This window comes from Mustelus asterias, chromosome 13, assembly GCF_964213995.1.
Source record: "Mustelus asterias chromosome 13, sMusAst1.hap1.1, whole genome shotgun sequence".
NCBI lineage: Eukaryota > Metazoa > Chordata > Chondrichthyes > Carcharhiniformes > Triakidae > Mustelus > Mustelus asterias.
In genome coordinates this window covers 41,839,522-41,855,268 of record NC_135813.1, presented here as the reverse complement: position 1 = coordinate 41,855,268, position 15,747 = coordinate 41,839,522, and the positions used below count along the sequence as shown (strand labels likewise).

The following is a 15,747-nucleotide window of genomic DNA, read 5'->3' as shown; positions in this document are numbered from 1 at the left end:
GATCCAGCCAGACACAGCCTGGCCTGGGGGCGGGGGAGGGGGCAGAGTGTGGCGGGGGCGCGCATTGAGAGGCGGGCGCGCGCTCAATACAGATAGCGGGCACGCGCACACAGTAACAGAGATAATGGCGGGGGCGCGCACACAGTAACAGAGAAGGTGGCGGGGACGCGCACAGCGAGATAGATTGGCGGGAGCGCGAGCAACGAGTAGCGCGCGCACAGTGCGCGAGAGCGAATAACAACGACGGGAGCGCGCACAATGAGCGCGGCGAGAGCGCGCACAGGGAAAGTTAAACCAGCGGGAACGCGCACGGAGATTGGCGGACGCGCGCACGGCGGCGGCGGCGCGAGCAGTGTGTCGGGGGCGCGCTCAGCTGTCGGCTTGCAGCAGCGGCGGCGGAGCCGGGATTGTCTTTGTGTGGAGCGGGGCTGGAGAGTGTGTGAGGGAGTGTGTCTGGGTGTGTGTCAGGGTCTCTCTCACGGGCTGTGTGACCGGGGGTAGCGATGCCGCCTCGCGGCTCCGGACAGACGCCGCTGCGAGCGGGAGAGCGCGGGCTGTGAGCCCGGAGAGAGCGGAGAGAGAGCGGGCTTTCCGTGTCCGCCGGCCGGGCTGCAGCCATGGGCTTCCTGCACCAGCTCCACCTGCTCCTGTGGAAGAACATCAGCCTGAAGCGCCGGAGCCCGGTGAGTGAGGCAGGGTTAGTGTCTCTGACAGCGCTGCAAGCTCCGGGGCTCTGCTTCCACCATCCCTCCCCCTCACCATCCCTCCCTCACCACCCCTCACCCTCACCATCCCTCACCCTCACCATCCCTCACCCTCACCATCCCTCACCCTCACCATCACCATCCCTCCCTCACCATCCCTCCCCCTCACCATCCCTCCCTCACCACCCCTCACCCTCACCATCCCTCCCTCACCATCCCTCACCCTCACCATCCCTCCCTCACCATCCCTCACCCTCACCATCCCTCCCTCACCATCCCTCACCATCCCTCCCTCACCATCCCTCACCCTCACCATCCCTCACCCTCACCATCCCTCACCCTCACCATCCCTCCCTCACCATCCCTCACCATCCCTCACCCTCACCATCCCTCCCTCACCATCCCTCCCCCTCACCTTCCCTCACCATCCCTCCCTCACCATCCCTCACCATCCCTCCCTCACCATCTCTCACCATCCCTCCCTCATCCTCACCATCCCTCACCCTCACCATCCCTCCCTCACCATCTCTCACCATCCCTCCCTCACCATCCCTCCCTCATCCTCACCAGTCCTCACCCTCACCATCCTTCACCATCACCATCCCTCACCATCCCTCACCCTCACCATCCCTCCCTCAGCATCCCTCACCCTCCCTCCCTCACCATCCCTCACCCTCCCTCCCCATCCCTCACCCTCCCTCCCTCACCATCCCTCCCTCACCCTCACCATCCCTCACCCTCACCATCCCTCCCTCACCATCCCTCCCTCATCCTCACCATCCCTCACCCTCACCATCCTTCACCATCACCATCCCTCACCATCCCTCCCTCACCCTCCCTCACCCTCACCATCCCTCACCCTCACCATCCCTCACCATCTCTCCCTCACCCTCCCTCACCCTCACCATCCCTCACCATCCCTCCCTCACACTCCCTCACCATCCCTCCCTCACCATCCCTCACCCTCACTATCGCTACCTCACCATCCCTCACCATCACCATCCCTCACCAACCCTCCCTCACCATCCCTCACCATCCCTCCCTCACCATTCCTCACCCTCCCTCCCTCACCCTCACCATCCCTCCCTCACCAACCCTCCCTCACCCTCACCATCCCTCACCATGCCTCCCTCACCCTCCCTCACCATCCCTCCCTCACCATCCCTCACCCTCAACGTCCCTCACCCTCAACATCCCTCACCATCCCTCACCCTCACCATCCCTCACCCTCACCATCCCTCACCCTCAACATCCCTCACCCTCACCATCCCTCCCTCAATCTCCCTCCCTCACCCTCACCATCCCTCACCCTCACCATCCCTCCCTCACCCTCCCTCCCTCACCATCCCTCCCTCACCCTCACCATCCCTCACCCTCACCATCCCTCCCTCACCCTCACCATCCCTCCCTCACCATCCCTCCCTCACCATCCCTCCCTCACCCTCACCATCCTTCCCTCACCCTTACCATCCCTCACCATCACCATCCCTCACCATCCCCATCCCTCACCATCACCATCCCTCCCTCACCATCCCTCCCTCACCATCCCTCACCCTCACCATCCCTCCCTCACCATCCCTCCCTCACCCTCACCATCCCTCCCTCACCCTCCCTCATCCTCACCATCCCTCACCATCCCTCCCTCACCCTCACCATCCCTCACCCTCACCATCCCTCACCCTCACCATCCCTCACCATCCCTCACCCTCACCATCCCTCACACTTACCATCCCTCACCATCCCTCACCCTCACCATCCCTCACCATCCCTCCCTCACCCTCACCCCCTCACCCTCACCATCCCTCCCTCACCCTCACCATCCCTCACCATCCCTCACCATCCCTCACCATCCCTCACCCTCACCATCCCTCACCCTCACCATCCCTCACCCTCACCATCCCTCACCCTCACCATCCCTCACCCTCACCATCCCTCACCCTCACTATCCCTACCTCATCCTCACCATCCCTCACCATCCCTCCCTCACCCTCACCATACCTCACCATCCTATCTCACCCTCACCATCCTATCTCACCCTCACCATCCCTCCCTCACCCTCACCATCCCTCACCCTCACCATCCCTCCCTCACCCCCACCATCCCTCACCTTCACCCTCACCATCCCTCACCATCCCTCACCCTCACCATCTCTCCCTCACCCTCACCATCCCTCACCCTCACCATCCCTCACCCTCACCATCCCTCACCCTCACCATCCCTCACCCTCACCATCCCGCCCTCACCCTCACCATCCCTCCCTCACCCTCACCATCCCTCCCTCACCCCCACCATCCCTCACCTTCACCCTCACCATCCCTCACCATCCCTCACCCTCACCATCTCTCCCTCACCCTCACTATCCCTCACCATCCCTCACCCTCACCATCCCTCACCCTCACCATCCCGCCCTCACCCTCACCATCCCTCCCTCACCCTCACCATCCCTCCCTCACCCTCACCATCCCTCACCCTCACCATCCCTCCCTCACCATCCCTCCCTCACCCTCACCATCCCTCACCCTCACCATCCCTCCCTCACCCTCACCATCCCTCCCTCACCATCCCTCACTATCCCTACCTCACCATCCCTCACCCTCACCAAACCCTCCCTCACCCTCACCATCCCTCCCTCACCCTCACCATCCCTCCCTCACCCTCACCATTCCTCCCTCACCCTCACCATCCCTCACCCTCACCATCCCTCACCCTCACCATCCCTCACCCTCACCATCCCTCACCCTCACCATCCCTCACTATCCCTCACTATCCCTCACCCTCACCATCCCTCACCCTCACCATCCCTCACCCTCACCATCCCGCCCTCACCCTCACCATCCCTCCCTCACCCTCACCATCCCTCCCTCACCCTCACCATCCCTCACCCTCACCATCCCTCCCTCACCCTCACCATCCCTCCCTCACCCTCACCATCCCTCACCCTCACCATCCTGACCTCACCCTCACCATCCCTCCCTCAGCCTCACCATCCCTCCCTCACCCTCACCATCCCGACCTCACCCTCAGCATCCCGACCTCACCCTCAGCATCCCGACCTCACCCTCAGCATCCCGACCTCACCCTCAGCATCCCTCCCTCACCCTCACCATCCCTCCCTCACCCTCACCATCCCTCCCTCACCCTCACCATCCCTCCCTCACATCACCATCCCACCCTCACCATCCCCATCCCTCCCTCACCCTCCCTCCCTCCCACCCTCCCTCCCTCCCTCCCTCCCACCCTCACCATCCCACCCTCCCACCCTCCCACCCTCACCATCCCACCCTCACCATCCCACCCTCACCATCCCTCTCACCATCACCATCCCACCCTCACCATCCCTCCCACCCTCACCATCCCTCCCACCCTCACCATCCCTCACTCCCTCACCATCACTCCCTCACCATCACTCCCCCACCCTCACCATCCCTCCCCCACCCTCACCATCCCACCCCCACCCTCACCATCCCACCCTCACCATCCCACCCCCACCCTTCACCCTATCTCCATCCCTTTCTCCTCACTCCCTCCCTCCCTCACTCTCACGTCCTCCCCCTCACCGCCCCCGCCCAAACCCCAACCCCCACCCCAACCCCTGCCCAAACCCCCACCCCCGCCCAAACCCCCATCCCCGCCCCAACCCCTGCCCAAACCCCCACCCCCAACCCCAACCCCTCACCATCTCCCTAACCTTTCCATCCCAGCCTCGGCTATTCCCCATTCTCCACAACTTTTTCCTGTATTGGGCCTGAGACCGGCAGCTCCAGCTGGCAGCTACATTTTGGCACTGCTTACCTGGCCAGGGATACAGTTGCCTTTTACTTGATCCGCATGTATCCCACCCATGGAAATATATTTGTTGTTATTATTGTTGCCTCTCTGCTCTTAACTTATCACAGAAAAGGGATTTCAGTTCCGACATTAGAAATAATACATGTGCGAACATTGTCTACCTCTCAACCTGTGCTGGACTAGTGATTGATATCTGTGATATTTAGGCTCACAGGTGTCTTTCAGGATTTTTGCAGTCTTGCCCTGGTCCTCAACAATCCCAGTTTTATGCTGAGGTTTCATCAGAGATGTGATCAGTCAGAATCATAGAATCCCTACAGTGCAAAAGAAAGCTGTTCAGCCCATCGAGTCTGCACCGACCACAATCCCACCCAGGCTCTATCCCCATGACCCCACGTATTTACCCTGCTAATCCCCTGACACCAAGGGGCAATTTAGCATGGCCATTGCACCTAACCTGCACATCTATGGATTGTGGGAGGAAACCGGAGCATCCAGAGAAAACCCACGCAGACACGGGAAGAACGTGCAGACTCCGCACAGACAGTGACCCAAGCCGGGAATCGAACCTGGGTCCCTGGCGCTGTGAGGCAGCAGTGCTAACCACTGTGCCGCCCAGTCACCACCCGACCTTTCTGTAGCACTGGATACTGAGTTAAATCAGCACTGGATACGGAGTTAAACCTGCGCTGAGTGATATATTTTAGTAGGTCTCCCCTCAGTACCAACACATTACATCCCCACAGAGAAGGATAAAAGTAGCTCCTTGGTATTTTCCAGGATGTGGAGATGGTACAAACTGATAGTCAATGGCTCTGACTCAAGATAATGTATGCCAAACATTTTAGTATTCTATCTCAGTCACAGGGAAGGGGGAGAGGAGAGTTTTTGGCTTAATTAGTTCTTGATACTGATGGCATCATAAATCACACTGAAATATCTATATTAAACACTAGGGAGTAATGCAGCCTGCATGCACCAACCCACCAGTCAACAACACTGGATAGGATCAATGAGCATACAGTATTGGAAGAGAATTTATTTACCATTTGGTAGGCAATTCGCTTGTTGACTATTGGTCTATGCACTGCAGGATAACTGAGTACACAGCTAGGATCAATGCACATTATGGTAATTAAGTGTGTTTTAAATTGCCAGTGAACTTGCATTTTGCGGTTGTTTTGTGATTTATATCACTTCATGGTTAGCACCTTACGTCAGCTGCGGAAAGAATGCTTTGTGTTTTAGTCAGAAAGTTGTGGGTTCAAGCCCAACTCGAGACTGGATTACATAATCCAGGGTGGCATCGCAATGCAGGACTGTCGGGTGTTTTGTTTTCCGGGCGCGCTGTCCCTGTATCCTGACCAACATCTATCTCAAGCCCCTTCACTGAAATCTTGATCACTTATCCAGTTATTGTTTATGGGAGCTTGCTGTGCATAAGTTGGCTCCTGGGTTTCCTACATTACAGCAATAACTCCAGTTGGAAAACTACATTGTTGTTAGTAAGGCGCTTTGGGATGTCCTGAGTTTGTGAAAGGCACAATATGAATGCATGTTCTTTCTTTTCTTCTGTATCAACACATTTGGTGTCCTTGAATATTACAGTACCAGCTGTGGAATTAAGGGGAACAAGGGAACAGGAAAATAGAAACATATATTTTGTATCTATTTGTTGCAAGTTCTAGCCCTTCCTTGGAAAGGGACAGTTGGAATGATATGAACACGGTCATCAGAGGAGATGATGGCACATTGGTAATGTCACTGGAGTAGTGACCCCACCATAGCAACTACTGGAAATTGAATTAATTAAATAAATCAGGCATTGGGAGTTAGCCTCGGCAATGGTAACCATGAAATGTTTAATGACCTCCAACTGGTTCATAAATGTCCTTTAGGGAAGGAAATCTGCCCTCCTTACCTGGTCTGGCCTACATGTGACTCCAGAGCCACAGCGGTGTGGTTGACTCTTAATTGACTTCTGAAATAGCCTCGCAAGCCACGGCGTTCAAGGGCAGTGAGGGATGAGTAACAAATTCTGGTCTTGCCAGCGACACCCGCATCCTGTGAAAGAATAAATAAACACAGTGGCCTGTACTTGGCTGCGTTTTATTTAAATATTAAAATGTGGTTGAGTGAAGGATGCTTAAAATTTTAAATTGAAGGTACCTTTGACCTTTTGTGCAAATGTTAAATGGAGGATTTGTACCGAAGGCTGGTGAATCTCGCAGAGCAGAGTTCTGGGTTAAGAGACTCCACAGTAAAGTTAAAGGAGAATCCCTGTCAGTCTTCTGTTGGTTTTGTACTACCTTCATTTAACGGTGGGAAACTATGAAGCTATTGCGAATTGAATTGCAGCCGTTCCCCCAACAGATGTATCGGCTGAAGTCTGTCCATAGACTACGCTACACTGCAGTGTCAGCTGTGGCCCAGTGACTGGCATGCTCCATGACTCCAACTCCAGGCTTTCGAACATAACACGAGGCTGACACTCTGAAGCTGTACTCAGGATGCCCTCTGCTATTGGAGGTGGCCTGCTTTGGATGATTCAGTAAATTGAGGCACTGCCTGCCTGTGGAAGTAAAAGGTCTGATGGCCATGGTTAGGTACATTAACTCGAACAGGTGCCGGAATGTGGTGACTGAGGGACTAGAATGTGGTGACTCGAGTGCGTCAGGTACAAAGTCACAATCAGGAGTGCCAGTGGAGCTGACACTCCCGTATTTAAACATAGAAACTAGAAGCAGGAGTAGGTCATTCAACCCTTCGAGCCTACTCCACCATTCATTTTGATCATCAAATTCAATATCCTGATACCCCCTTCCTCCCATATCCCTTGATTCCTTTAGCCCTAAGAGCTATATCTAATTTCTTCTTGAAATCACACAACGTTTTGGCCTCAACTACTTTCTGTGTTAATGAATTCCACACATTCACCACCCTCTGGGTGAAGAAATTTCTCACCTCAGTCCTAAAAGGTTTATCCCTTATCCTCAAACTATACATTTATATACAGGTGAGACTCCCTGGTTGGGCAGGCAATTATGACTTCAATCAGGCAGCTCATACTCCAAGGTGCCAAACTCATGGGACTTGCTGAAGTTATTACACATATGTGTATTGGAATATTGGGATAGAAAACCCAAATGGGGAAGAAGAAAAGTTTGCAATTACTTTTCTTACATTGTGCTGTTAACATAACCAAAGGTCCCAAGGTCCTTTGCAGGAGCATTGTGACACTGAGCAACAGTAAGGAGGGGTTAGATTAGATAACCAAAATCTGCTCAAAGTCTTAAAGGAGAAAAGCATGGTTGAAAGCCCTGGAAAGGGTATTAGGGAAATTGGGACTTGGGCGATTTGAGACATGGGGTGGGGGGGTTTCTGGCTGTGTGCACCCCAAGACCGAAAATTCCCACCTGCCAAATTTTCTATCTCGCCTGCTACGATTCCCATGGCGGATGGGACGGGAAATTTTCGGCCACAGTCACCAATGGTGGAGCGATTAAAATAAGGAATGCACAGGAGGGCAGAATTTGAGGAACTCGGATATCTCCAAGGATTGTGGAGCTGGAGAAGATTACAGAGTTAGAAGGGGACAGGCCACGGAAGGATTTGAAAACTTGGATGGGAATTTTAAAAAATCAAGAGATTGCTTGACCGGGAGTGAGTGTAGGTCAGTGAGCACGGTGGTGATAGGAAAATGGGACTTAGTGCGAGTTCAGAAAGAGGCAATACAGTTTTGCATGGTCTCAGGTTTGCAGAGGGAGGGTAGAATGTGGGAGACCAGCCAGGAGTGGCAGTCAAATTTGGAGGTAATGAAGGCATATACCAGGGTTTCAGCACAGTTAAACTGAGACAGAGTGAAGTTGGGTGATGTTACAGAGTGGAAATAAGTAATCTCAGAGATGCTATAAATATGTGGTCAGAAACTCATTTCAGGGTTAAATGTGACACTGGGGTTACCAACAGATTGGTTGAGTGTTAGACTATTGCCAGGGACAGGGATGGAGTCAGTAACTAGAGAACAGAGTTTGGAAGCGCAACCATAAACAATGGCTTCAGCTAGTCTTCCCAATATTTCTTTGGCAGAGACTTCTACTCATCCGCTACTGGATTTTGGGTAAGCAGTCTGATAATTTAACAACAGTGGAGGAATCTGGAGAAGTGGTGGTGAGGTACAGATGGGTGTCGATGGTGTATGGTTTCTTTGTGATGTTGCTGAGGGGCAGCAAGGGAAATAAGAAATAGTAAGAGGCCAACATTCGACCCCGGGGACACGAGGCAACGGTGCTGGAGTAGGAAGGGAAGCCATTGCAAACTGATTCTCCGGCTCCGATTAGATAAATAAGAATGAAATCAGGCGAGATTAGTCCCTCCCAGCTGGATGACAGTGGAGAGGCATTGGAGGAGCCTGGTCAACTGTGCCAAAGGCTGTGTGCAGATAGGTTGAGAAGGGGAGAAAGTTTATGCTTAGAAACCTTTGACCTTGCTCGCAGCTGGTGTTCTCCAGTCCCGCTGCAGTGAATGGAGCTTTGTTGAGTGCCAAATTCTCCATTCTCGCTGGCAGTGGAGGCGGGATGAACGAGATCTGAGAATCCCGCCCTGTACCTTTATCATAGTCACATGGAATGTAATTTGCATTCATTCAGCACCTTTTACAACCTCTGGAGATGGCATTTGCTACCAAATAAACCTGTTGGACTTTAACCTGGTGTTGTTAAAACTCTTACTGTGCCTCCCTTCACCTCACAACCAGTGAAGTATTTTCTTTTAAGTATGTTTTATTTATTAGTGCCACAAGTAGGCTTACATTAACACTGCAATTAAATTATTGCGAAAATCCCCTAGTCGTCACACTCCGGCACCTGTTCGGGTACTCTGAGGGAGAATTTAGCATGGCCAATGCACCTAACCAGCACGTCTTTTGGACTGTGGGAGGATACCAGAGCACCCAGAGGAAACCCTTGCAGTCACGGGGAGAAGGTGCAGACTCTGCACAGACAGTGACCCAAGCCGCGAATTGAACCCGGATCCCTGGCGTGTAGTGGCAACCTGATAGCGAACAGATACTCCGTCTTGTAGTTGTTGGTTGAAGCACAAATATGAGGACGCTGGGAAGAACCCCCTCACTTTTCAATGTAGCAGATAGCAGTGCAGCAGAATCTCTCCATCACCCTTACATCAATTGTGGGCCACTCTGATTATCTGACATTGTCCTGTTGGGACAAAGCAATGCACAAGATAAGACCTCAAAATGTTGCCCTTTGTTGGCAGCATTTCACCTTCTCAGTAAGTAGAAGCCCTCGTTCTTTCAGTTGTTAACTTCAGGGTGCTTTTTCTTTTTGTGTCTGGGGTGTTGCTAAACTGTACGTGCAAGTTCTAAATTTTGGACCTCTCAATTATCAGTCGCTCCATAACATCCTGTATTGTCAGGGCTGATGGAGGGTTGATCTGTCGCTGCCTGTGGTTTGAAGGGAGACAATGAGCTCTAGCATTTGTGGAAACTGTTTGTGTTTATTATTTCAAACAGCAACCCAGTGTAAATGTACACATGTTATTATCAGCCCATTGTTCAAATGCTGTGATCTACTTCTCAATATACTCTCAGAAACTCTAAGGCAAATGTAACCTTTCTTCAAAGCGACACAATACTCCTTGTGTGGTCTCACCAAAGCTCAAGATAATTGCAGCAAGACTTCCTTTTTCTTACAGTCCAACCCCCTTGCAATCAGGGCTTCATACCATTTGCTTTTGGAATTGCTTGTTGGACCTGCATGTTAACTTTCAGCGATTCGTGTGCAAGTACATCCATATCTCTTTGAATACCAACATTTATTTGCAAAAAGTAAAAGTGGATAATTTTATATTTCTCCACATTGTTCTTAATTTTCCTCCTTGCCCACTCACTTCATCTGTATCCATTTTCAGCCTCTTTGGATCCTCCCCACAGAATCCTCCTTAGAGTCCCTCTAGCTTTGTAACCTCAGTAAATCTGGATACATTACACTTGCTCTCCTCATCTAAGTTATTGATATAGAAAATTAATGTCCGTCAACTATAACATTATCACTAAGAAACCAAATAGAGAATTCAGAAGATTCTTCTTTGTCCAGTGAGTGATGAGAATGTGGAATTTGCTGCAGGAGCAAATTGAGAAGAATAGTATAGAGTACTTAAGGGGAGGCTCGAGAAGCAGATATGGGAAAAGAGAATGGAGGGTTATGGTGAGAGTTAAAGGAAAAGGAATGGAAGGAAACTCGAATGGAAGGTAAGCATGGAATGGCTGGGGCGATTGGCCTGCTTCTAGGCTGTATATTTTATGTAATTGCAATAAGCGTAACTTGTGCTGCTGTGTGTAAAAAGCAGCATGTAAAAGTAGATATGATGTTACGTTTTACTAAAAAGTTATTACTTTCTGAGCAAAGGAATCCAATTTCTGTCTTCCTCTTCAATTGAGAATCGTGTCCAAGAAAATGACTTTCCATTTTTGCACCGAGTAGCTTAACCTTTTCATTCTGAAAACCCTCAAAACAGCCTTGTCAATGGACTGAACAATTTTGATTCAACTGCTGTGTGAATTGTTAAAGTAATTTGTGACGATGTGGAAAAATCAACATTGTCTTTTATTGTTCTGGCTGCTTTGGAGATCTTGATAACGCAGGTGAATGCAAATAATCCCAACTCATCTGACATCTGCTGCCGTGTTGCATTCTGTTTGCCTGGTTGACTTCTGGTGGCTCCTTTTCACACATAGAATCCCTACAGTGCAGAAGGAGCCCATTCGGCCCATCGAGTCTGCACCGACCACAATCCCACCCAGGCTCTATTCCTGTAACCTCACATATTTACCCAGCTAATTCCCCTGGCATTACGGTCAATTTAGCATGACCAATCAACCTAACCCGCACATCTTTGGACTGTGGAGGAAACTAGAGCACCTGGAGGAAACCCACGCAGACACAGGGAGAATGTGCAAACTCCAAACAGACAGCGACCCGATCCGGAATTGAACCTGGGTCCCTGGCGCTGAGGCAGCAGTGCTAACTTATACTTTACAATTAGTTTTACACCTTTACCTCTGCGACCTCCTCAAGCCTCATGTCCTGTCTCACTTTGCTGCATTAATTCCAGAATATCCCTGCACTCCCCCGCGCACTGTGCTCCTCTGTTGGTGACACAGCTTTCAGCCACACAGAATGTCCTTGTCAAAAGTGCTGTGCGGTATTGTGTTGTATATATGGTGTTTAAAGGGGGAGGTCTTGTGACATCCCTGCCTCTGTGTCAGAACATCCGGGTTTTGAGTCCCACACCAGAATTTCCTGGCCAAGGAGGTTGCATTCATTAACATGGCCAAACAAGTTGATCATCAAATCATAGACCCTTCCAACACAGGCCCGTGGCAGGCAGTGTGAGCAAGAGAGATTCTTGGTCAGGTGGGAAAGATGTTGGAACCTCTACCTCTAGCTCCACACCACAATGTGCATGTTGCCACAGCAACTTAGGCGATTTGATTTATTAGGTCACGTGCATTAGGATACATTGAAAATTATTGTTTCTTGTGCTATACAGAGAAAACATACTGTTCATAGAGTACATAGGGGAGAAGGAAAGGAGAGGGTGCAGAATGTAGTGTTAACAGTCATATTTAGGGTGCAGAGAAAGATCAGCTTAATATAAGTTAGGTCCATTCAAAAATCTGATGGCAGCAGGGAAGAAGCTGTTCTTGAGTCAGTTGGTACATGACCTCAGACTTTCGTGTGTTTTTCCCGACGGAAGAAGGTGGAAGAGAGAATGTCTGGGGTGCGTGAGGTCCTTGATTATGCTGGCTTTTTTGCCGAGGCAGCGGGAAGTGTAGACAGTGTCAATGGATGGGAGGCTGGTTTGCGTGATGGACTGGGCTTCATTCACGACCATTTGTAGTTTCTTGCGATCTTGGTCAGAGCAGGAGCCATACCAAGCTGTGATACATGTAAGTGAACTGTGACACACCTACCACCTTATATTATATTTATATAGTGTTTTCCACAGCCTCAGGATGCTTCCAAAGTGTTTCACTGCCAAAAGCAATGCTTTCTTTGGAAGGTAATTGCTGTTGTAATGGTTGGTTAGGTGTATTGACCCAAACAGGCGCTGGACTGTGGCGACTCGGGGAATTTCACAGTAACTTAATTGCAGCGTTAATGTAAGCCTTACTTGTGACTAATAAATAAACTTTAACTTTAATGTAGGAAAAGTGACAGTCTATCTCTGGCCAGTAAGCCTCCATGAACTGCAATCTGATAATTGACCAGATAAACTGTGCTGCTGGTTGACAGATGAATATTGTCTGGGACACTTGGGGAAAGCTCCCCTGCAATTCTTTGAATAGAGTAGTAGGATTACTTACATCAACCTGAGAGCTCATCAACTAACAGCCTAACCCTCCTAAGGTGCAACTCAGTATTGTATGTACCTGGGTGTTATTCTAGATGTTTGGCTCAAGTCCTCAGAGTGGGGTTTGAAGCCACAATACGGATGGTATTTGTTGTTGAAAGTAATGCTCCGCCCTCTAAAACTCCATTTCACAACAAAGCAACATTTTTGCTTTACTTGCACACAGCTTGAAGCGGCCAACTTGTTTTTGTGTCGCTGTCTTTGCTTTCCAGTCCAGCAGGAATTCTTTCCAAAGTTTTAAAATTATACTTTAATGAGCAGGATGCAATGGGAGCACAGGAAATAGAAATGTACACTTGACAGTCATGATGAATTGCTTTGATACTAGCCAGCATAAAAATGTCTTACGCATTCCTCCATATCAAAGCTCAGCTGCTGGGTTGTAAGAACAAAGCATCATGTTGAAATTGTAGTCGGAGGGCGTGGAAAGATCGACATGGTGCATTTTGTTGCTTTGGCTGTTTCACAGACACCTGATCCAGGAGCTGTTGTGGATAATTCTGCCACTCCACAAGTTGTATTCCCCTGCCATCCCAATTCACTCTCGTTCATAGAATCATGGAACCCCTACAGTGCAGAAGGTGACCATTTGGCCCATTGAGCCTGTACCGACGACAATCCCACCCTGGCCCTATCCCCGTAACCCCACATATTTCCCCTGCCAGCCCCCCTGACACGGAGGGCTAATTTAGCATGGCCAATCAACCTAGCCTGCACATCTTTCAACTGTGGGAGGAAACCGAAGCACCCGGAGGAAATCCACCTAGACACAGGGAGAACGTGCTGATTCCACACAGACAGTGACCTGAGGCCAGAATTGCACCCGGATCCTTGGCGCTGTGAGGCAGCAGCGCTAAGCACTGTGCCACCGCACCGCCTGTTCTGTGACTGTGGGCTGTGTTTTACGGCCCCGTCACATAAGTGGGGGGGGGGGGGGAACGGGACTGGAAAACACGGTGAGCCATTCAGAAGTCCGTTGACTTTGGCAGGAGTGAAAAATCCCGCTGGTGGAAAAATCCCACTCTGTGACCTTTCCCGAAAAGAAAACTTGAAAATGCTGCAACTATACAACAAGCCTATTGGCAAATAGCAAAGACATTGATAAACAGCTTTCTTCTTTCAAATACCGCCATTAGTTTCCTTTTCCCTTTTCCCATGGTGTGGACATATCCACTTTTACATTTTGTTGAAGGGTCCTTGGTTCCGCAGAATCCATGCTGCTGAAAATGTGTGTCAAACCTATTTTCTCTGAATAGAGCTCCCTCTTGTAGAACCATACAGGACAGAAGGTGGCCATTCAACCCATTGTGCCTGTGCTGGCTCTTTAAAAGAGATATCCAATTTATCGCAGCCCCTACCCTTCCCTCATTGGCCACAAATTTTTCCTGTGCAAATATTTATCCAATTCTCTTTTGAAAGCTACTATTGAATTTTCTTCCACCACCTGCTCAGGAAGGGCATTCCAGATCTTAACTCGCTGTGTAAAAAGGAATTTGCCTCATTATCTCCTTCATTTTATTTTCTTGTTACTGACCTTCCAGAGAGCTAAGGTTATGATCTTATCAACAATGAGCTGGTTGTTCATTGAGGTTCTCCAGTGTATAGATGAGTCTGATAACAATGAACGTCTCCTCAAATTCAGTCCCCAGTCTCGATGGGGATGGTGATGTGGACATTTTAGTTGCCATCAGCATCCCTGGGTTCTGAAGAGGAAGGATAACTCTTTCCGTTAGCTACACATCAAGCCTTGTGAATAAGAGTGTGTGTGTGTGTGGCCAGTGGCCTGGTTGAGACTCATGGGTAAAGAATGGACTGATGGCAAGGTAATAGAGGATGGCCAGAAGCAGTGTGACCATTGAGGAGTCGATGCCTTTGGCAATGAAAGGGATCAGAGAGGCAAGTGGTGGGGGAATGGGGGTGGGTGGGAGAGAGAGAGAGAGAATGATGTGAAGGCGCTTGTGTACAAGTGAAGGTGTGTCCAAGGAGAATCAAGTTGAGTGTTTTTGTAGGAGATTGTGGTGAGAGCTAGAGCATAGAATCCCTACAGTTCAGAGGGAGACCATTTGGCCCATTGAGTCTGCACCGACAACAATCCCACCTCGGCCTTACCCCCATAACCCCACATATTTACCCCGCTATTCCCTGTAACCTACACTTCCCAGGACTAAGGGGCAATTTAACATGGCCAATGCACCTAACCTGCATATCTTTGGAGTGTGGGAGGAAACCGGAGCACCCGGAGGAAACCCATGCAGACATGGGGAGAACATGCAAACTCCAGACAGACAGTGACCCAAGCCGGGAATTGAACCCAGGTCTCTGAAGCTGTGAGGCAGCAGTGCTAACCATTGTGCCACCGTGCTGTCCTAATTGGAAAGAAATATCTACATAGAAATATAAGCTATTCAGTTGGACTGGTCCATGCTATTATGGATTCTCTACACGAGTCTCTTCTCACCCCACCTCATCTAAGCCTAATAACACCTGTCATTCCAAAAATTAATAACATGGGTGCTTACCCTCACATGGTATACCTGTGGAATAAAGTTCACTCTCTAACTTAGCATTGATACTGAGTAGCAGCATCTTGTGAAGCTACTTTAGAATTCACTCCATTCACAGTGCGGTACACACATCTGTTGAAATGCTCCAGTTGTGTGACATTAAATTCCTGCAGTGGCCTTCTCTGCTGGGTTTGGCTCCAGTTGGTGATCACTGCCCCATCACAGGGATGGGGGGGCTCCCTCTGCTTGTGTACAGGGCACTGTCTTCAGCGTCTAGTGGCAGCGCTGTAACATCAGAGTGACGTGGCTTCACTGGA

At 50.4% G+C, this 15,747-nt stretch overlaps 1 protein-coding gene across 1 annotated transcript in view; it reads left to right on the top strand.

Moving 5' to 3' along the window:
• The first annotated feature begins 363 nt into the window (after positions 1 to 363).
• The window catches only part of abca2 (ATP-binding cassette, sub-family A (ABC1), member 2), a 551,670-nt gene continuing 536,286 nt past the window's right edge, over positions 364 to 15,747 (top strand). The window contains exon 1 of the mRNA XM_078226666.1: positions 364 to 683. Within this exon, the coding sequence (XP_078082792.1) occupies positions 618 to 683 (66 nt within the window). The 5' untranslated portion in view covers positions 364 to 617. The remainder of the gene's footprint in view (positions 684 to 15,747) is intronic.